The 23,194-nt window shown below is 31.9% G+C and overlaps 1 protein-coding gene across 6 annotated transcripts in view; it reads left to right on the plus strand.

Moving 5' to 3' along the window:
- Positions 1–3,578: 3,578 nt before the first annotated feature.
- The window catches only part of LOC134725905 (myosin heavy chain, striated muscle-like), a 29,382-nt gene continuing 9,766 nt past the window's right edge, over positions 3,579–23,194 (plus strand). For 3 of the 6 annotated variants that reach the window (XM_063590184.1, XM_063590185.1, XM_063590182.1), the window contains exons 1-23: positions 3,579–3,902; positions 4,499–4,642; positions 6,303–6,459; positions 6,879–6,906; positions 7,812–7,938; positions 9,104–9,196; positions 10,751–10,814; positions 11,010–11,108; positions 11,693–11,796; positions 12,474–12,612; positions 13,047–13,165; positions 13,575–13,724; positions 13,888–14,058; positions 14,477–14,656; positions 15,065–15,191; positions 15,430–15,494; positions 15,790–15,995; positions 16,332–16,589; positions 16,850–17,315; positions 17,583–17,792; positions 18,427–18,572; positions 19,103–19,193; positions 23,097–23,153. In XM_063590184.1, the coding sequence (XP_063446254.1) occupies positions 3,705–3,902; positions 4,499–4,642; positions 6,303–6,459; positions 6,879–6,906; positions 7,812–7,938; positions 9,104–9,196; positions 10,751–10,814; positions 11,010–11,108; positions 11,693–11,796; positions 12,474–12,612; positions 13,047–13,165; positions 13,575–13,724; positions 13,888–14,058; positions 14,477–14,656; positions 15,065–15,191; positions 15,430–15,494; positions 15,790–15,995; positions 16,332–16,589; positions 16,850–17,315; positions 17,583–17,792; positions 18,427–18,572; positions 19,103–19,193; positions 23,097–23,153 (3,399 nt within the window). In that variant the 5' untranslated portion in view covers positions 3,579–3,704. Of the gene's footprint in view, positions 3,903–4,498; positions 4,643–6,302; positions 6,460–6,878; positions 6,907–7,457; positions 7,573–7,811; positions 7,939–9,103; positions 9,197–9,747; positions 9,841–10,750; positions 10,815–11,009; positions 11,109–11,692; positions 11,797–12,473; positions 12,613–13,046; positions 13,166–13,574; positions 13,725–13,887; positions 14,059–14,476; positions 14,657–15,064; positions 15,192–15,429; positions 15,495–15,789; positions 15,996–16,331; positions 16,590–16,849; positions 17,316–17,582; positions 17,793–18,426; positions 18,573–19,102; positions 19,194–23,096; positions 23,154–23,194 lie in introns of those variants that run through there. The other 3 variants (XM_063590183.1, XM_063590181.1, XM_063590186.1) reach the window with 3 other exon arrangements.

The following is a 23,194-nucleotide window of genomic DNA, read 5'->3' on the forward strand; positions in this document are numbered from 1 at the left end:
CACTGCTGACGCGCACAGCTTCTAACTTACTGGTAAGTGCCATTTTATCTTCGATGCCAAAAATACATCGAACTGTATTCACTGCAATTTAGTTTATATCTTGATACATTTAAGTGATTCAACAGATTTTATTGCTCGCTTGCCAAAATATATGACTACAAGTAATTGTTATTAATTTTAATATCATCAAATTATAATTGGCGCGAATAGCATGTGGAACTGCTACAAGTTGCCAAGCTTAGTTTATACAATATCGAAGAAAAAATAATACTTCATGATAATGGATTTTAGTTTAGACTATAGATCTTACATGTTTGGTGGTATAAATTTGTGTGTACAGGACATTTTCAAATAGTAGTTCTATTTTTTTTAATTCAATGGCACCACTGTAATTTGTTTTATAATCGACGGTATAGCAACATATTTACAACATACATGAATGAGTAAATGACCCAATCTTTGTTAAATGTTTTTTTATTTTTAAACGACTGGCATATTTGAAACTTTTCCTGAGTATGTCGCAGACACTGAGTTCTTTTCTCAAATCTGAATCATGCAACTATTGCATAATAACCATGGTGCCAACATCCCCATGGTACCAAAAACTATAGACCACAAAAAATACATCTCAAATATATGATTATGATAATTTTATGAGATTAACTTCGTACACAGAATGAAATGGATCTCGCCGAGCTTTGCTCCTGTTTAGTAGCGAATGCAAATAAATTCAATAAATTCTGGCATTGTACAGATTATTTTATTATCCTGTATTTAGGTTGTTAATTGATATTCGTTTCCTATGTCTTTTAAAGAATTCGACATTGCTAAGACACGGACAACGAAATTCTCTTTTCACAATTGATGTTATTTGTGCAAAAATTGCAGGAATAAAATTCATTTAAAATGAATAAGTGTCTATATTCTGTACCATGTAACTAGAGATTGGAAACAGTATTAACGTGTTACCGTCTACTGAAACAACATTTATTAATTTGATAGCAATCTAGTTTAGCTTTCGTGTAATTATGAAAACAAAGAATCACAACAACTTTTTTTAACAGTTTCCAAAAATTTCACATGTACAACTTCTGCACGAAAGACGTTATTCAGTGTTACACATTGCTGTTGACAATTTTAAAACATTATTGCATATTTTTGGTTTGGTAAAGAATGTATTTCTCATTTTGTTTTCATTGCACACATTTGTTAATATTCAAAAACAATGCATTTTAATGGTATATTTTAGTGTTTAAAATTTGATAAAATGATCAGAAAAGTGAACACTAGCTTGTATTTTGTTGTGAGTTTTGTTAAGGTTATGAATAAAAATGAGAATGGAAATGGGGAATGTTTCAAAGAGACAACAACTCGACCAAATAAAAAAACAACAGCAGAAGGTCACCAACAGGTCTTCAATGTAGCGAGAAATTCCCGCACCCGGAGGCGTCCTTCAGCTGGCCCCTAAACAAATATATACTAGTTCAGTGATAATGAAAGCCATACTAATTTCCAAATTGTACACAAGAAACTAAAATTAAAATAATACAAGACTAACAAAGGCCAGAGTCTCCCGACTTGGGACAGGCGCAAAAATGCGGCGGGGTTAAACATGTTTGTGAGATCTCAACCCTCCCCCTATACCTCTAACCAATGTAGAAAAGTAAAATGCATTTAGAAATAGTCCTGATGTCAAAATAATCCAAGGAAAATTGTGCTGGCACAGCTATTTTCATCTATACATTAAATTCAAGATGCAACAGTTCAAAATTCTTGAAAAAAGCAATTAAGCATAGCCGAATATAAACTCGCATGTCATTATCTGAGTTCAAGTAACTATTTTAGGTACACTGTCATAGAGACAGATACTGGACGCGAAAATGAACAATAAAAATCATAAGTGAAGTTTTAAAAAAGTACACTACATCCATGCTGGGAACGGTATATCTAACCATGGAAGTAATATTTAAATATTACTTCCATGATCTAACTGTCAATATATATGTTCCTGGTCCATGAATGTGTTCTCCTCGATACCAACAATGAGAGCCATGCTTAAAATATAGCGCGCGAAAAAAATAAACATTTCTATAATAATATTTTTATTTCCCAATGCCAAATCAAAGGGCTCATTGTAGATTATTTGAAGCATATCAACTCATTTATTGGTACAGACAATATAATAAGATAATAATACAATAAGAAACATGTTTATGTACAGCGCGCGAAAGCATGTAACATTTCTATACTAATATTGTTATTTTCCTAATGGCAAATCAAAGGGCTCATTACAAGCATATCAATTAACAGATACAGACAATACAACATAGTTTTGACCAATTATACATTACTGTCGGTGGCGTTTTGTACTAGCGGAAAATGAAAATCATGATCTGAAACAAAATGAAACGAAATATATATTTGCTCGTGTGCTTGCCTCACGGTATTGACAGCAGTCACATTTAAACCGATTAACAATATCGGAATTTACAGTGCGCTGTTAGAACCACTTAACTTGCTGTTATATATGAATTGTTTTCAGCTGTTGACATCTGTAAACATGTTAATCTTATCAAAACAATCTAGGAAGCAAATATTCCACTAATCTGTGTTTGCTGTCTCTTTACGATTTATTGATGGATTAATTAATTTGTTTAAAGTTCGAATAAATGTGATAGTTCTATGATTGTATGTGATTGTGTTTTGTATGTACTTACCTCTTGTTTCACATGTCAATGTAATGGAGTGTTTTTTCGAGGTTTTTTTTAAAAAGCATAAACAAAAATAATATAAAAATAAAATTTCACGTTATTAATATACATAGCATGCTTCGAAGAAGACATGTGTTAGGTGTTTTTGATTTTGTTTTTCATGATTCCAATTAATCTTTTATATATTACGCAACATTCCAAAATTTGTAAAAAAAAATGCAAATCGTAGGCAATATTAAAAGGCGCATGTGTGTTATTCAGATAACCGTAATATGAGTACAAAATAGTATTTATGAAATATATACATTAATGTACACTCCTATTAAATAATTTCATGTTTTGTATGTTGTAACAACAAATTATAACCACAGTTAAATTCCTAAACAAAAATATCTGTACAAGGACAAAAACTGATTTACATCTCTCCTCATCAATCACATATTTATCTATCTTGTATACATAGTTGGATTGAAGAGGAAGTGAGAGGTATATTTGTATCTTCCGGCAACAGACGCCCCTGGCAACAAGACACTTCCTTAAGTAGCATCCCAGCATCTTTCTTTGCTTTCATAACACATTGAACGATTGGTTAAAAACACACCCCCTTTAATATTTCCACTTATCAAACGAGTTTTAACAAAATTATAGAAAATCTTATCGTCTTTTACACTGCCGTATATAAATAGAGAATCAAGATAATAAAGCTTTACAGAACAGCTTTTGAAAGTAAGTATATTAGTGTGTTTTGATTGCCTGGACTTTTAAAGTATATTAATTAAGATATGATTAGTTCAATACCATATTTATATGCAAAGTTGCTGTTGGAATTTGCATAGTATACTTTTTGATTTGTGTCGCTTTTTTCAGCCAAAGAGCTGATTCTAGTGGGTTAACTTGTGTAGTAGTTGTCCAGAGTTTAGACGATCTCCGAGTTTCGCCAGTTTCGGCACCAACTATATATTTTGGAGTTTTGTACCATACACATAAGCCAAGATGCCCGGAATTCTACCCGATGATCCAGATTATAAGTATCTGTGCGTAGATAAAAAGGATTTAATGCAATTGCAGACAGTGCCTTTTGATGGAAAAAAGAATTGCTGGGTTCCAGATGAGAAGCTTGGATTTGTTGCGGCCGAAATTCAATCATCAAAAGGAGATGATATTACAGTTAAAACTGTGGAGAAAATGGATGTAAGTTTGTTTGTTTTTGTTTATCATTATTGTACCCTTAAGACGGCACAATGGTCTGAGTTGTGACATAGAAAACTAAGTTGCATCTCAAAACCGATATACTTTATCACTATTGTACTCTTAAGTAGGACCAATGATCTAACTTGCGACATTAATAACCTAATTGCATCTCAAATCTGATATAATTAATAATTTCAAGCAAAACTCTTTTTGACCTGCTTTCAAAGAATCTGAAATTTAATGTGCATACCGACTCTTGTATTATATTATCTGTTTTACAGCTGTATATTAGTCCTAAATATACGTGAAATATTTGCCACTGGACGTTAAGCAAACAACAACAATCAATCAATCAATTAATCACAGATGCATACATTTGAACCCAAAATCAGAATCAATGTATCTAGCTCCCAATATACAGCCATTTTAAAAAGTCTCAATTTATAACATGACATGTATGTTTTAAGTACTAAATCCTATCGATATTATCAATTGATTGTCAAATTCTATAAGAAGGAAGAAAACAACAACAACATTAGAACAATAATTGTAATCAGCTTTATTATGTTTTTAATTATTCGTCTCTTGAATTTCAGACTAAAACTGTTAAAAAAGACGATATCCAACAGATGAATCCACCAAAATTTGAAAAGATCGAAGACATGGCAAACTTGACCTATTTGAACGAAGCCTCTGTCTTACACAATTTAAGAGCAAGATACGCTAGTGGTTTAATCTATGTGAGTATCAATTAACTTTGAAATTATTCTCCCTTGGTACACTCCCCTTGTAACATGATACCGACAAATACGAAGAGCTATTGTTGCCGTATTTATCTTGGAGGCAGTACCATGAAGCTATGACGTCAGAGTTATCAGATGATGGCAAACATCTTCTTAATCAAAATGTTTATGTATGATCTCCTCCTATACTACTGATTGATGTTTATCTGAATCTGAGCTTTTTAAATTTTATTTGATCATTCATGGATATTAACTATACACAATAATGATTGTCAAAGATTGTGCAAGACATTCAAATACACACATTACGGCACATATGATAATACGATTAAATAAACTTTTCCCCAATAATATGAATAAGTCCAGCACTGAACCATGGACAAGCAGAAACAAAATAATAGAATTGCATATTGGGTCCATCCTGTCACAATAGTTATCAAGGATCGATGCTTTTAAATTAAAAAAAAAGTATTTGAAATTAAATCTCAAATACCAATGACAATAATGATTATAAAACTATTTAAGGACAAACCAAATATTTTTTTTGCAGAATAATGAACAAGATTTTTTCAACTGTTTTATTAATTAGCTATTACTTCTCTTTTAATTACCATAAACCACTCATTTATTTTATTAAGTTGGATTTGGTATTATTCATCTACTGTTATATCGGTAAAATGACCTATACATATTTTAACGAGTTTTCCCGAGCCTAAACTTATGATAAACAGTTTTGATGCCAAGACACATAACCATTATGTTTCAAGAATCAAGTCTTTGATATGTTTTTCATAAAATAACACTGTTTACTAAGTTGAGGATTATCAATCAGTAGAACTATTTATTGAGTTAAGGATTATCACTCCGTTTTATATTACTTCTGGTTAAATTGCAATTTGCAACTTAGAATAGTTTCCTTATTGATATAAGGTTTATACCCTTTCACATGTCAATAAAGATGGTCTTGCACTTTTTTGTCGTTTTCAACAATTTTCTAGGTGTTCGTGTGACATAAGTTGTTTAAAAAAGTGTCAATGCATTGCAGCATTTTCAAATGGTTACTAGCACTTCAGTAAATAGTGTTATCATAACTTTCACAAATAGAGGCAATGTAAATAAAGTTGATCTCACCGAAGCCTAGACCAATACATCCTACATCTTTATCGTTTTTACATTTGCTTCGATAAACCTAGCAATTAAAAAGATTTTTTCTTTTCTTTATTGGTTTATTCGACTGTTTTTTGCTATTTGGTCCGGTTGTTGTCTCTTTGATACGTTCCCCATTTCCATTCTCAATTTTATATGTGTTATCTAACATATCTCTGATTATATATTGATATTGGAAGATGTGGTATGAGTGCCAATGGGACATCTCTCCATCCTAGTAACAATTTATAAAAGTATACCATTGTAGGTCAAGGTAAGGCCTTCAACACAGATCCTTTGCTCACACCGAACAGCCACCTATAAAGGGCCCCAACAACTACTATATGTGTAAAACCATTCAAACAGGAAAACCAACGGTCTTATCAAAGTAACAATGTTCACTATTAATAATTAATGTAAGGCAATATTTATATTCACTATGGAAAAGTGAACAAATTTGTAGCATCATAACCAAAACGACTTTTAACCTCTCAATTTATGCTTATTTCAGACCTACTCTGGACTCTTTTGTGTTGTCATCAATCCATACCGATGGCTATCAATCTACACAGACAGCATCATACAAAAATTCAAAGGAAAGAGGAGGACCGAAATGCCACCTCATCTTTTCTCTGTAGCTGATAACGCTTACCAGTTCATGTTGCAAGGTAGGTCTCATTTTTGGAAAAGGGGGCGCAGTTTTTTTAAGTTCAATATTTTAAATGAAAATTCATAAGCTCTTTTGTTCTTGTGGAAAGTACCGTGTTCACATCCTATACCACAAAGGATAGAATTTTTGTACACAACTAAACATATGATAAATATTTTCACTTAAAATTTAAACTATTACCAAACTAAATGTCTAACAATTAAGAGATTTAGATGTGAAAGATAATATAAAACAAAATTCCATATTGTAGTCTTAGATAAAAGTTCAAAGACAAAGACAAAAATTCCGAAATTGCAACAAGAAAAACTTGTAATGTTGATTTCATTTTGAATTATTGGATCCTATTTCTGCATCTTACAATATTTTTCGATGCACTGTATCACTTTCTATTCTAAAATTGTTTGTTATTTTTTTCAGATCGAGAAAATCAATCAATGTTGATTACGTAAGTATAACATTGACACTGTTTTAATATAAGTTATAATAGAGGGTCTTACAGAATAGGGTAACAAAAGTGAAGAATAAAGGACAACACATATAGTATACACAATGGAGAAACACAGAAAAAAGTATAGAGCCTCAAGGGGTACTCGATTATAAGGAATAGAGAATGATGGGTAAAAAAAAAAATAGAAAAATTTATGTTAAGGTGGTACCCAACACTTTCACTAAAATTAATTTGGCTCGTTTCATTTTCATAAAATTTTGACATAGTATTTACTTTGAGCCTTTGACAAAAATATAAAAAATTCAAAAAATTTGAACCAAGCCTTTTATCAGAAAATTGACTTCTAATCATATTTCATGCTATTATGAAATGAATTTAAGTGTTTGATATTTCTTTACTTGGAAATAGCATAAGTCTCTTCTAGGAGCGTAAAACTAAATCTAGGCATGAGGTCTTAGTGAAATTCAAATTCAAAGTAATATATTTCTCAGTGAATTTCCCTATATAATTGAATGATGTTATCTTGAGTTTTGTCTTGTTACCTCAAGTGGCGAATCTGGTGCCGGGAAAACAGAGAATACAAAGAAAGTCATTATGTATTTCGCACGAGTTGCTGCAAACTTATATAAAGGAGACAAACATAGTGTGGAACAGAAAAAATTCGTAAGTCAGTGTGCGTCTCAAAAGCTATGGTTTTGATTGACCACTTCCAAATGTTCAACAGTGAAATGTAGTTTTGGCTTTTAAAAAAAAAAACTAGCAGGGGGTAAAATTTAAAAGCAGTCTTGTCAGTTTTATATATATAGTGGTATTTCAAAATCAGGCAAAAGAGACTAACACACAAAGCCCAACGTAAGATATTAGTTGTTTTATTATTATTCTTTATAAATTGTGTTATTCAGTGGCGAATCTGGAGCTGGTAAGACAGAAAACACGAAAAAAGTAATCATGTACTTTGCCAAAGTTGCTGCTTCACTTGGCAAAAAGGACAAGGAAGAAGAGCCTGTACTAGCAGAAGGAAAAAAGAAGGTTGTACAGGATTTCTAACCCCGTGTGTGGAAGCATGATAGTTTTACTTATCTGTAGCTATAATGAAACTGTTCTCGTGTTCAGATCTGTGATTGTTATCAAAGACAAAGCTTTTATGTTTTTCTTTCCATAACAACAGATGCAGGGTTGAAGATGACACTGTTTTGTTATTCAAGCTGCAGCCCCCTCACATTACTTTTTTTTTTAAAGATTTAAGTTTCGTTTACACTACCCACCTGCATGTATTTCCACATTCCCCCCAATTTCAACGTCCTATATTCAATCATACACTCCGAGTCATTTGATCTTATTGATTTCAATCCTAGCATGTTATTCCTACTTTGGGATTACACCTCTAGATCTGGTGTCGACAAATGTCTTGCTGTCACACTGAACCTTATAAGTGTGTGAAGTGGGATTACACCTCTAGATCCGGTGTCGACATACGCCATGCTGTCACACTGTACCTTTTGAGTGTGTGAAGAGTAACATTTTAGCACAAACAAAAGTCTAAATAATTCACAGTATAGGTTTTATTTCTAATATTGTAGCAGTAGGAATAATTTTTATTAATATACTATAGTCTTTAGTTTTTAAATAAACACCACAGAAGCATAATTCATTATCAACGAAATTTACATAGTTTACTTTTCAAGAATATATGAAATTCTGCAAATAACAGTTCTCAACTGTAACTACGTTTCACTGCTTAAAGGAACTTGCTGCATTCTCTGATATTGAATTTAACAATTGCATGTGGTGATTTTTCAGCAAAACTGCACTTTTTTAGAGTCACGATTAATCGAAATCTCTTTATGGAATTTTGCTTACACGAAATGTATACTGAACTGCATGATAAGATTTATTTTATTTTATTAAAGTTAAATCAGTTTCTCAAACTTTAGTAAATTGATTAGAAATTTGCAATAATTTGTTTTGTACTTATTGAGTCAACTTAAATATTCCAGATCATTTAAGAAACATTTATCATGTAAAATTAAAGCTTGTCATATATAAACAAATCTAATGTTTGAATAAATGTACATAAACAGCTGAAGAACAAGAAGAATATTTTACAATCGTATGTTATAGCAATAATTGTATTAATAACATGCGTTTTTCTTTTCTTTTTTCTCTTTCCCTTTCCCTTAAACAAAACATACAGAGTTCCCTAGAAGATCAGATTATTCAGGCCAATCCTGTACTTGAAGCTTATGGTAACGCTAAGACCATGCGTAACAATAACTCGTCAAGATTCGTAAGTACGGAGCTCCAGAGCTCAACCGTGTGATTCTGACCTTCTTGAAACACTACCCTCTGCACTTACCCTACTTTCACCTGTGTGATACTTTGTAGTGATTTTTTTGTAGTATATGTATACACTTTAAAATAAAATATCTCATTGACAACCTTTCTGATAACATGCAGACTAACACAAGTTCTTACGAGTAGAAATATGCTGCATTTTCCAAAATGATTTGATTTATAGTTTTGGCGGAAATATAGCATTTTACAACAAAAGCAGCTTCTGCATATTTTCATAACAGGGTATATAAATGATAATACCAAGATTTTAAAATTTTATTTAAAACTCTGAAAAATAATACTTTTTTTGGCAAATAATCTTATACATGTATATCAGATTGTCAGAGATTTTTTTTAAAGTGTTCATATATAAATAATACAGGAAATTTTTTCAACAGTCCGAAGGATGTTGAATTATTTTCCAATTCTTTGAGAATGTTTTAGTCTAACCTGATTTTGTACGTTTTAACCTTTCCCTTTTGTTGTTACCTTTGTCATGTTTAGGGAAACCTAGAGGATCAAATCATTCAAGCTAACCCTGTACTGGAAGCATTTGGCAATGCCAAGACGGTGAGAAATAACAACTCGTCTAGATTTGTAAGTATTTCATTTCGACAGACAGCAAGCATTTCGAATCTATCAAAGCATTTCACATATTTGTGAAATATTTTCAACTTTGTATAATTATTTAAATTATCTCAAATTCATTTACACGACGAGTGACACGTGGTGTACAAACAGCTGGATAAGGGAATGCGAGGCAAATGCTTAGAAAACTGACAAATGAGAAAACAGCATTGACTATATTCAGAACCAGCTTGGTTGCGAATCAATTGATGGTTTTAGTGTTACTGGACATGTTGGATTCACCGAACGGTCATATTTAAAAGATTATCTGGCATGACGTAGCAACAAACATAAGAAACCAGGGTTTTTGGTTTGTAGTGTGTTCTCCCGTGTGATGTTTGAAACCCTAGATTTTAACCACATGATCAAATTTACATAGTATCTCTTTTCAAAAACACAAATGTATGTACAGGTTTGACACAACATTCTTCATGAATAATTGACACGAATTATTTACATTTATCAATTTCATGCTTACTTCCATATAAACCATTGACAAGTAAAAAATAATAATAATATGATTAATTTCTCTCATTTTACCTTTCAAATTGCAAATACGAAATAACTTATTTACCATGCAAGGTTGTGTTGAACCTGATATATATAGTAGCATAGAACATTTTATCACTTTGCATGCACTATTCCACCTTCTCTACCAATAGAATAGTCTTGTCCATAATGAACATTTCTTGTATATATGATGTTTAATATTATTGTTTGCGTTTAATACTTAATTTGAGTAATTTGTTTGAATCATCCACATTGCAACGTACTGGATCACTGAGAATTATAATATAAGTAAAACAGAGAATTGACAACTCCTGTCTTTTTTCAACCATATCATTTTCATTTGCTACACTGTATTCGTTTAATTTTTCAGGGAAAATTTATCCGTATTCACTTTGGACCTACAGGCAAAATCGCCGGTGCTGACATTGAAACATGTAAGTTTTTTTTGTTTTTTTTTACATTTTCATGTTAAATTTGCAACACATTATTATGACAATAAAGACAGGTTAAATGCATTAAAACACGTTTTAATAGTGACCAAAATAATACAATTGGATTTTTTTGTTGTTGTTATTTTTGTACTTTTACCGTTAACAATAAATGATTTTTACTTGATTTCTGTTTTTCAGATTTGTTAGAGAAGTCTCGTGTAACTTTCCAACAATCTGCCGAGCGAGATTACCATATCTTCTACATGTTGCTGTCTAATGCCTATCCCAAGTATCATGGTAAGTGATTCCAAAACGTTACTGAATTATTTTGTTAACTTTGATTTCTCGACTTTTAGAAGAAAAACAAGTTTTGTGTGTTTCGTTTTTTCGGCATCAATGTTTAAAGGTCGAGAAATCGGAGTTTAAAGTTTGAACCAGTTTTTACCTTTTTTTCCATTATGGAGTTTACCTTACCTTGAAAACCTTTATTATTTACATTGCAAACCAGAGTGAATTCCTTAGTAATCCATAAACACCTATATGGACAAATAGTGTTTTGTATTTTTTACCTGTTTGATACCCAAAATAACCGATGCCAGGTAAGTATAGTACCATGAGAGTGAACCTTGAGAATAGTTGCATGTGATTTACCCCGACAATCAAATTTACAATATTTACCATATACCATTAACCAGTTTGTATTATACCTTCCTCAAATGTGTTTTCATGAAAGTGTCAATAGTGACTTACTAGGACCACCACATGGATTACCCTTACCTACCACTACCATTACTGAGGGTCTATACTCTACACTAATGGTAGTGGCCCTTTACCTTAGTGTGATCTATAACCATGTCCCTTTTATTAACCAATTCTTTCAGAAATGATGCTGCTCACACCTGACCCCGCATTGTTCTCCTTCATTAACCAAGGAGCTCTTACCGTGGATGGTATTGATGACGTTGAGGAAATGAAAATCGCCGACGTGAGTAAACTGTTCCAATGAGCCAGGAACGACAGAAGTTTTTATTTGATTGAAAAAAAATACACTCCTCAGATAATTGCTTTAATTTTAAAGTAAAAAAAATTAACTCAGTTCTAAAATTATGGCGGTTTTTTTAGTGGGGTGAGCAAAACATTGTTTTTGTGGTCGGAATATAATCATATTTTTGAGTGATTCACATAAATCTAAATAAGATAAGTTTCTGCTGCAAAATTATTCAGATCTACTTTGAAAAGTTTCTGAAATTTCAAACATTGAAATGAGGAGCAAAATAGTGTTGTTATATATTTGTCTTTTAGTTTATTGTACAATTTTAATGCAGTTATATATTAATTTGCTCATGTTCATTTTTCATTTTTATTGAATGTTATATAATTATAAACTGTTCTATTTATAATTGTCTATTCATTTATAATTGTTTATTCTTTCGAACAATTCAAGTATACATTTTTTCTTAATTTTTGTATCGCATCATTTAAGTATAATATCAAATATTTGAACATTATTCTATTGCATCATTAAGTATAATAATATAACGTATTTGTATACTGTTCTATCGTATTGTTTTAAAAAAGAATAAACCGTGGATAAAGACATAACTGAATTATAACGGTATTCTATACCTTTGAGTAATACCATGTATTTCATATAACTTTCAGTCTTCCTTTGACATCTTGGGCTTCTCTTACGAGGAGAAGACCAGCTTATATAAGTGTACTGCATCAGTCATGCACATGGGAGAGATGAAATTCAAACAAAGACCCCGTGAGGAACAAGCTGAAGCCGATGGAACTGCCGGTAAATAGGATATGAATATGTACAAGTTTTTGTTTGTTTGGCACAATGTGCTATCTTGAATAAATGTCTTTTTTTTCATTTGATATATTTTTGTTTTATAGTGAAGAAATTGACGTGTGAAAATCGGTCTATTTTTAAATACTTTACGTTGACTTCTGGATGTCATTTGGTTGTGCCATTCATGAACATGCATGACATATTGTTCACTGGACGTTAAGCCACCAGCAACCAATAAATCTTTTGATTATGGGTGTCATTAGGTTGCTATCTCATTGACGTATTCTGCACGTAACCCTTATAATATCTAAATCTCTATTTATATATTTCCAATCTTTGAATACAAAATATAGACACCTCTTTAGTACAGTGTTCTTTAGTATATTATTATGTGTCAAATTAGTACTCTTTCAATATTGAAATCTTATATTTTGCAGATGCTGAAAAGGCTGCATTCTTGCTTGGTGTCAATTCTAATGATTTGATAAAATCTCTGCTTAAACCTAAGATCAAAGTTGGCAATGAGGTTGTCACACAAGGCCGTACAAGAGAACAGGTAGGGATTGCGTTTAGTATTTGTACTTCAAGCTGGCTAATTAGGTTTTAGTTGGTACAGTAGTTCTCAATAAAAAAAACCAATATGTTTGATGATTCTTATCATTTTTAAGAAGTACGTTATCATAGATATTCTATGTATACACAACTTAAGAAAAGGATTTAACTCTCTTGTTGAGTGTAGTCCGTTTTTCCGCTTTTGTTGAATGCTTGAATTGTCAGCTTAGGAAATACATATTCTACTACGGAATCGAGCGTAATGCGTTAAATCCTCTCCTCTCTTGAGATATTCAAATTCAAAAATTTTAAATCAAAAATTGTCTCCGACCTTTTTTATAAACATTTTGTTCTGTATACTTGTTATTTCCTATTCTTAAATATTGTATAATAATTACAAAACATTTTTCCAGGTTCTGTACTCAGTTAGTGCCATGGCTAAATCTTTGTATGACCGTATGTTCAAATGGTTGGTAACCAGAGTAAACCAAACCCTTGACACCAAGAATAAGAGAAACTATTTCATTGGTGTACTGGATATTGCTGGTTTTGAAATTTTCAATGTAAGTAAAGCATTTTCTTATATTTCCAAACTATATTAACACATTGAGTAATAATGTGAGAAAATGTTATGGTAATTCACGTGAACATATTTACGTTAATTGTAATAATTGTTATTGCTTTTTTGAAACGGAGTCCAAAGATATTTCTTATTTTGTATTTTAGTACAATACCTTTGAACAACTGTGTATTAACTATACTAACGAGAGGTTACAGCAGTTCTTCAACCACCACATGTTCATTCTGGAACAAGAAGAATACAAGAAGGAGGGTATCGTGTGGGAGTTCATCGATTTTGGTATGGACTTGCAAGCCTGTATCGATTTGATCGAAAAGGTAATTGATATTCACTTGTTTTGATTTTTTTTGCTTCATGGAAGACTATTAAATTGGTTCTATTGCAAATACTTTTATCCTGAAACAATATTTATGAACATGTGTTATCATATGTTTTGTTTTCTGTTGCTGGAAATTTTTCATGTGTCAGTTTGTTTTCTGTTAGTTCAAGTTTTTATATTTTTTGTTTTCTACTAGTTAACGTTTTTATTTGTTTTGTTTTCTACTGGTTAACGTTTGTATATGTTTTGTTTTCTGTTGCCTCAAACTTTGACGTTTCAATATTCTATAATGTACTTAATGAAATTGAGAATGTAAATGGGGAATGTGTCAATGAGACAACAACCCGACCATAGAGCAGACACCATATGGAATGATAAAATCGTTTTGTATAACATCATTGTTCTCTTCATTTCAGCCCATGGGTATCCTTTCCATCCTTGAAGAGGAATGCATGTTCCCTAAAGCCGACGACAAGTCGTTTAAAGATAAACTGTTTGCCAACCACTTGGGAAAATCACCTAACTTTGGCAGACCAGGAAATGCCTCCAAAGGAAAGGGACAATCTGATTTTGAGCTCCATCACTATGCTGGAATTGTAAGATTTTTTAACATGTTGATCGTATGTTTTTATGATTGGTAATTATTAACGAAAAAGTCTCAGTTGAGTCAGCTTTGTCACTTTTGAAATAATTTTAATCTAAGTGCTTAATGGAAAAGCTATTTCATACTTTTAAACGTTTTACGCAAACAATATGAGCTTGAAATCACGACAATTATTTAATTTTGTTTATAAAATTGATTTTTTTATGTAAACTTTGGAAAAGTTTCGGTTTTTCAAAACTGTGTCAGAAATATGACAGTTGTTATCTATTCGTTTGATATGCATGAGCTTTTGATTTTGCCATATGATTAGGGATTTTCTGTTTTAAAATTTGAACTTTCCTCGGAGTTCAGTATTTTTGTGATTTTTGTGATTTTACCTTTATTTTATATTTTTGAACAGGTGCCATACAGTACTGTTGGTTGGCTAGAAAAGAACAAAGATCCAATCAACGAAACTGTCGTGGAACTTCTGTCTCATTCAAAGGAACATTTGGTCCAAACTCTCTTTGCTGCAAACAAAGACGCAGGTAACGACTAAATTGTTAAAAACTGTAAGGACATATGCATTCGGGAATAATCAACCAATATCTACACTTAAAATGTTTGAAGGCTCAAGAGCTCAACTTTTCTGTTACAAACATGGTCAAACTTATAGTTTAAAAAAAGGTTGGACTGATTATTGAAATATATTTAATTTTCCAAAGCTTAAACTAGCTGAATACAATCTGAGAAAAACATTATTCATTCTTATTTCCTAAACTTCAGAGACCACAGGAACACACAAAAAGAGGAAGTCCAGTGCGTTCCAGACTATTTCAGCTCTTCACAAAGTACGTATATTTTTAAAGCACCTTTACTATATATATATATTCGTTTACTGTTATCATATAAATTGGTTTTGCATATATTTTCCATTTCGAACTTGAAGATTCAACAAGCTAAGTAAAAAAATTATCGTTGCCAAGTATTTAGGAAGTTTTATATTACCAGTAATCAAGTAAATATAACTCTTTAAAAACATTAGATTAAAATAAAAACAAAGGCGACATTGAGAATGGAAATAAGGAATGGACCAAAGAGACAACAACCGGAACTACAGTCTAAACTTTTTTTAATGATTTTCAGGAGTCTTTGAATAAATTGATGAAGAACTTGTACAGCACCCATCCACATTTCGTTAGATGTATCATTCCTAACGAAATGAAACAACCAGGTTTGATTGATGCCCACCTTGTCCTGAACCAACTCCAATGTAACGGTGTACTGGAAGGAATTCGTATCTGTCGTAAAGGATTCCCTAACAGAATTATCTATTCAGAATTCAAACAGAGGTAAACATTTGGCTTCTTTTTGAGAGTTGTCTCATTGGCAATCATACCACAATTACATCTTCTTCTTTATAAATATTATGGACATTTTTTTTTACTGTCTATGAGAAATGAATCACATGCGTAAAATTGATCTGAATGTTTAGATTACGATTTCACAAACGTCAACCCTCATTTGAATGTTTAAAAATTGTAATGTGAAATAGAGATATTTCTACTTTAGTATCTGTTTGAGTTTACATTCTTTTCTTTTCATTTATAAATGAGTTTCAATATTTGGTTCTACGTAAACACATATTTCTGACGCCAGTGTGATTTTATTTCTATTCTTGATTACAGATACTCCATTTTGTCTCCAAATGCAATCCCACAAGGTTTCACTGATGGCAAACAGGTTACTGAGAAAGTTTTACTGGCTCTCCAACTTGATCCAGCAGAATACAGATTAGGAACCACCAAAGTATTCTTTAAGGCTGGTGTGCTTGGTATGTTGGAGGATATGAGAGATGAATGTCTTTCAAAGATTATCTCCAACTTCCAGGCTCACATCAGAGCTTACCTTATCAGAAAGTCATACAAGAAATTGTGCGATCAAAGGTATGTTTAACTTGGCGATTTCTTTGTACACTACAAGACTAGAGGTATACTAAAGCAGTATTATTTATACTCAGAGTATTGTTTACTGCTTCTTCTTTTCTCTTTCGATGAAGGTTAATTGTTTCAGAGAGAGAATTTTTGCTTCTTTAATTTGTTTTGAGCTTTCAGTAAATTTTTAGATATTCATAAACGTGTAAATGCAGATTTATAAATTAACATTCTTAAACGATTTCTCTAATATTCCGTAATTGTTATTTTAGAGTTGGCTTGTCCGTTATTCAGCGTAACATCAGAAAGTGGCTGATTCTCAGAAATTGGCAATGGTGGAAACTGTACATCAAGGTTAAGCCACTGTTGAACATTGCTAGAGCAGAGGAAGAAATGAAGAAGAAAATTGAAGAGATGGGCAAATTAAGAGAGGATTTAGCTAAATGTGAACGTCTAAAGAAAGAACTGGAGGTTCAAAATGTCACTTTGTTGGAACAGAAGAATGATTTGTACCTACAACTCCAAACAGAACAAGATGCCGTAGCAGACTTGGAAGAGAGAGTTGAGAAACTTGTCACACAGAAAGCTGACTTTGAGAGTCAAATTAAGGAAATGGAAGAACGCCTGCTTGATGAGGAAGATGCAGCAGCTGAATTGGAAGTAATCAAAAGAAAAATGGAAGGTGAAAATGATGAACTCAAGAAAGACATTGAAGATCTTGAAAACTCACTTGCTAAGGTAGGATATGTTTTTTTGGTATATATTGCTATGTAGAATTGAGTTGAACAGTATCAAAATAATTATGAAATGTAAAATTGGAGTAAGCGTCACTTTCAGTAATGTGATTTTTCCATAATTGATCAGTCTTTAGTATTCTCTGTAATGTTTTGTGGACTGTTGTTTGTATTTACGTGTTTTTACAATGGTTTTATTGGGTTTCTTGGTCATTATTTTTTATTGACCTTTTGGTGTCATCATTTTTTAACGAAATTTTGATTATTACAGTCTGAACAAGAAAAGACTACCAAAGATAACCAAATTAAAACACTCCAAGATGAGATGGCACAACAGGACGATATCATGGCTAAGCTCAACAGAGACAAAAAGGGAATGGACGAAGACCACAAGAGGACGCTTGATGCTCTGCAGAAGGAGGAAGACAAAGTTAACCATCTATCAAAACTAAAACAGAAACTCGAATCTACTCTTGATGAGGTAATACACAACCATCTAATTTAAATTGTAGGGAAAAACCCGGTTACAAATGTATGTAAACGAAAATATTTATATATTTAAATAGCTGACATGGTTAAAAAAAATTAGGAACACTATATTTAATGTTTGAATACCTTTTTTTTTTTTTTATAAAAAAATAAATAAACACTATTAAGATTAGTTATTAAGCAATGCTATTTATGTCATTTCAAGTAACCATGTTATCGCCCCTGTTTTTTTTGTAATACAGATTTGTTCCAGAAAGTTGAAAGAAAGCTTTTAAATGTTCAATTGTTACTTTAACAGGAACATTTATATGCATACTATTTAACAGACTTTCGAAATACAAATATATTATGAATATTATAATAAGCTCCCTCCCGAGAACATGCTTAATAATCCAACAACAATCCAACGAATTCAGTATTAGGTTTACATCAGTCCTATTAAACATGGTAAGGGTCGATGATATGGGTTGTCATAACCAATTTATTGGTTTAAATATTAAAAGTTGTCATTATATGATTGTTAGATGGTCTTCAACAGATTTAAGAATATTGGGGTATTGAAATGGGAAAAAAATATCGATAGGAGCTTACATAAAGATGACGTTTTGAATTTTGTGCCCTTTTAGCTCGAAGACGGTTTGGAACGTGAAAAGAAGGTTCGTGGTGATGTTGAAAAGGCCAAACGCAAAATAGAACAAGATTTGAAAGCCACACAAGAAGCCGTCGAAGACTTAGAACGTGTAAAGAGAGGATTAGAAGAAACTAACAAAAAGTATGTACTATATACGGATATGTTCCAATCATCGTAACCATAATCTTGTCCTCCTTTTTACAGAATATGACCTACCGAACTAGACTTAACACCGGGTTTGTACTTGCATTAACAACACGACGGATGCCCACGTGTGGAGCAGGATCGACCTACTCTTCTGGAAAACATGAAAGACTGTTGGGATTCGTGTTGCTCAGTCATTAGTTTTCTATAATGTGTTTTGTTGACTTTGTTTGTTGTTTAGTCTTTCCATTGTTCTTGTCAGTTTATTTTCAACATATGATTTTGAATGTCACTTTGGTAAATTTGGCCTCTCTATTATGAACAGAAAGTACGTACCTTAAAATAATTTGATAATGATAGAGAGCAGTATCCTAAAATAAATTACCATTATTATATTTTGACACTTATATAAATTATTGCATATAACTATACTTTAATTTACTACAAAAAAAAAACCCAACATTATAGGAATTTTTTTTTCTAAGATCTACTTGATTCCAACTTATACAAATAAATTTTGTTTGTAGGAAAGATGCCGAAAATGCTGCTTTGTCCTCTCGTTTGGAAGATGATCAAAGTTTAATTGCTCAACTCCAGAGAAAGATTAAAGAACTTTTGGTAAGAACATTTTAAGCGTACCTTTCGAACTTTTTGTTTTTTTAACGGTTTTTGCAATTGCTTTTTTGCATGTGTGTACTCGTTGTCAGTATTTTGTACTCTACCTGAGAAATGTTTTCGGAAAATATCTGTACCAAGTCAGGAATATCAGTTGTGTTCAATTTGTTTCCGTTGGTTGATTGAGTCGCACGTTTGATATTGTCAGATATTGCTTTGTATTTGCCTTGACATTCATTTAAGTACATACTTTTTCCCTTTAAAAGTCGATATCATTTGATCACAATTTTTTTTTCTATTTCTAGTAATAATCTTCGAATGTCTGAACAAGTATTATATTTGTACCTTTTGAACGCCTGCCGATTTTCAAAAATAGCGTATAATACATCGCAATGTTAAATATCTGTGAAATCAGACGATATGATTAGAGTAAAACTGTAAAATTGATAGGCACATGTATCAAAATTCCTTCTGTATGTTTATACACTAAAAAGCGTGTATGAAAAGGGAGAGACAATAGTCATCAAAATTATTCTAGGCAGCAATTTCTGTAATTGTCAGAAATATTATGTATCGTGACAAAGCAAATTCCTAATCGTCTAGTATACCAGACTTCAGGAATATCATAACGTTAATCAGGCGTAGAATCATAACCATCAATCAATAAAGAAGAAGGAGGGATCTTATCTTGGTTGCTATAAAAGGAGAACACGTACCTGGCAGTAACACGAGAACATTCCTCTTGAGGTACAAAAGGGGTGGTATTCATGTATTTATGAGCACTTCCTGGTTAACCAATATCTTCCGCACACACATTCATGAACTGACATGACCCCTCTATATAAGACATGTGTGGGTTATACATTGTTGTTTAATCTATCATCTAGATGCTTCACGTGGTTGTCATGGAAATGACATTGAAGTATTATCAATAGCTTCCGCATACACCTTTAAAGGTCGATGCCAAATTAATGATAGGTAGTTAGTGTGTTGATACAAAAGTCGTTCATTGTTCTTTCGGACTTAGCAGTGTGTTGTCTTTGAGGTTTAAGATACAGTTGGGAATAGAGCCGGAGGGTTGCCTTGAGTTGCAACTTCAATCAATTTAATTTTAGTTTGACATAGTATGTCTGATACTAAAATCACTGTAACATCCACAATATCTACAGAAGAAAAACCAGTTGTAGCAAAGGAAGAATCAGCCAAAGTAGAGAGGATCCCAACACCAGATATCATCTCCGAGCCACCGGCGCCTGTGGCGGCCAAGGTGACGACGGTGACAGATAACGCAACATCCAAAGTATCAAGCTCTCAACTATCTCCCAAAATGAGCTCCTCTCAAACTTCCACCACAAGAACAACAAGAACTTCAGTAGGTAGAAGTTCTGACTATGAATCTACCATTGGACAATTGACAAGGGATTATCGAGGAACCAGTCCGGCTGTGTTGGAAGGCATTGCGTCACATCCTATTCTCTATTCGAAGACTTTTGATTCAAAAATAGGTCGCCAGAAACTTAGTGCAAGGAGTAAAAAAATTCTGCGCGATACCTCGGATTTAGCTATTGTGGCCCCAGGATTGAAGAATCTGTTAGAAGTAGGATATAATTTAATTGTGTTGCTTCAAAGCTCAAAGTTGCTTTTGTGTTGTGTTGGCTTAAGCTGGTTTGGTACTGAATGTTCAACAATTCAAGGTAAAACAATCTTGTTGCATGCATTCCAATTTTACAGGTGCATAGCTATAGGCTATATCATAGATAACACAATCATGGCTATTTCACTTGGAAAATTTTTCTAAAGCAGGAAGACGTCATTTATATTACTTGCTTTCTTTTGATTACGAAAACAAGACCAAATGGTATTCAAACCATTCCAAATATTACCATTTATATGTTGGATCAAGAAAATGCTTAAATGAGTGTGTTAATTGCACGGCTATTAATTTTTTGTAATGTTTTTACGTATTTAAGAATTCCGTGGTTTTCAAATGTTTTAGTATGAGCGCGAATGATAAAGGTTAAACCAGAATCACTTAATGTATATATTGCAATTTTCTTTTGTAACACTTGCAGTTTACTTTCAGATGTTCAGTGGAAAATAGTAATCAGTTCTAAATAACTTTTCTTAAATGACGGACAATAATCTGCAATAATTTCAAATGTTTTCCAATAGCCAATTAAATTGAATACCGTATATTTTATGTAGCTTTCAGCTTCTTTAGTTTCATGCTTACTAAATGTATATGTTGTGTGTGTTGTAATTGCTTTGACGTATGAGTCTACGAGGATTCTGCAATATCAGTTAATAGAAGATACCCCCCTTTTTTTTGGGGGGGGTATCTTCTATTAACTGATAAAAAATGGGTAAAAAATCATTGATAAGTGAAAAACACCATAACCAAAAGAAAAACAATCAAAAGAAAAATTACATTTCACAAAACACGAACCCCACAAGAATTCGTTGGTGAACTCTAGCAAATAACGCAATTGCACGCCATTTTATACGATTGTTTTTACAAATACTAGGTTCTCGATAATATCTTGCTTCAGAAGCAATAAATGATAATCAGGAACACACAGACGTAGATTATAAGCTTTCATGTTATTTTTGGATTGATGCAAATGTTTATATGATAGCTCTGCCAAGTAAAATGTAAAATGATAAAAATACCGAACTCAAGCAATGCAAGTGGAACATGAGTATTGCGTATGACATACACAAAACGTCTTGTAAGGGAATGTTTTGCAATAACACGTTACTATGATAATACTTTCTCATAAATTACCCCCTCATTTTCCCTACAGATAAATATATTTGTCATGTAGTTAACAAAACTAATGTAACCAAGGTAAATGTTAGTTGATACGTTACCATGATAATGTATATGCAGAAGTATGTATTTTTGTTCTATAAACCTTTTTAATTAAAAGTTAAAATATTTAGGGTTAAAATAAATAATGTTCATGAATTAATGGAAAAAAAATACTTTTTTGTTATTTACATTATCATTATAAATACATAAGCCAAACAACAGTTTTGAATAATCAAGCATGTATTATCGTTACAATCAGATCAATTAATTAAGAGTTTCAGACAATACAATTATCATCATTGATACGTATAATAAACAATAACATACCAACAACATATTATCGATACATGATACATTACAAGCATACCCATCACTTAGCAAATACACACTATACAATATAACAATAGTTATCAAATACAACTAAACAATAATAACAAATTATCGACAAGTAAGAACATTACAAGTATACCAATTAAGTAACATATACAGACAATACAAAATAAGTATGATAAGTAATAGATATAATAAGTAATAATTGTTCAATAATAAACATACTTTCGCCATATATTATCATTACAAGCATACCAAATCTCTTAGCAAATGCCCAATATAATATAACTATGATTATTCATACACATCAAACAATAATTGCTCAATGCTATTACCTACAATATATGTGCATATGCCATGGTTAATAAATAATGATTGTTTATATTTTTATCTCGAACAAAATATTTTGCTTTCTTAAGTTGAAAAGTTCATTTTACAAATCGACAGATGCTAAGTTTGTTAGAAGTGAAACTCAATCCTGTAAATTTTATCTATATACTAATCTTAGAATAATTTTAGAATCATAGAAATTCTTTTATCTTTGGAAAGTTAACTTAAGACTGCTGCGTTTCTCAATCAGTGATGACTCATGTCTGAAAAACTCTAAATTGTACAGACAATTGCACACTTATACATTCCTCCTCGAAAAATAGCTGGAATATTTGTTTTCTCTCAACTGTTTAATTCTGCATATCAATAAATTTCACTGGAGTACTTAGGGTGTTAATTAACCTATGTCTGATACCATGTCATCTAAATTACAGGCCAGAATAGAAGAGCTCGAGGAGGAACTAGAAGCAGAAAGAGCTGCAAGAACTAAGGTTCGTTCTTTTAAATATCTTTCACATGGATCTAAAAATAA

Source organism: Mytilus trossulus, chromosome 7 (assembly GCF_036588685.1).
Source record: "Mytilus trossulus isolate FHL-02 chromosome 7, PNRI_Mtr1.1.1.hap1, whole genome shotgun sequence".
In the NCBI taxonomy this organism is placed as follows: Eukaryota; Metazoa; Mollusca; class Bivalvia; order Mytilida; family Mytilidae; genus Mytilus; species Mytilus trossulus.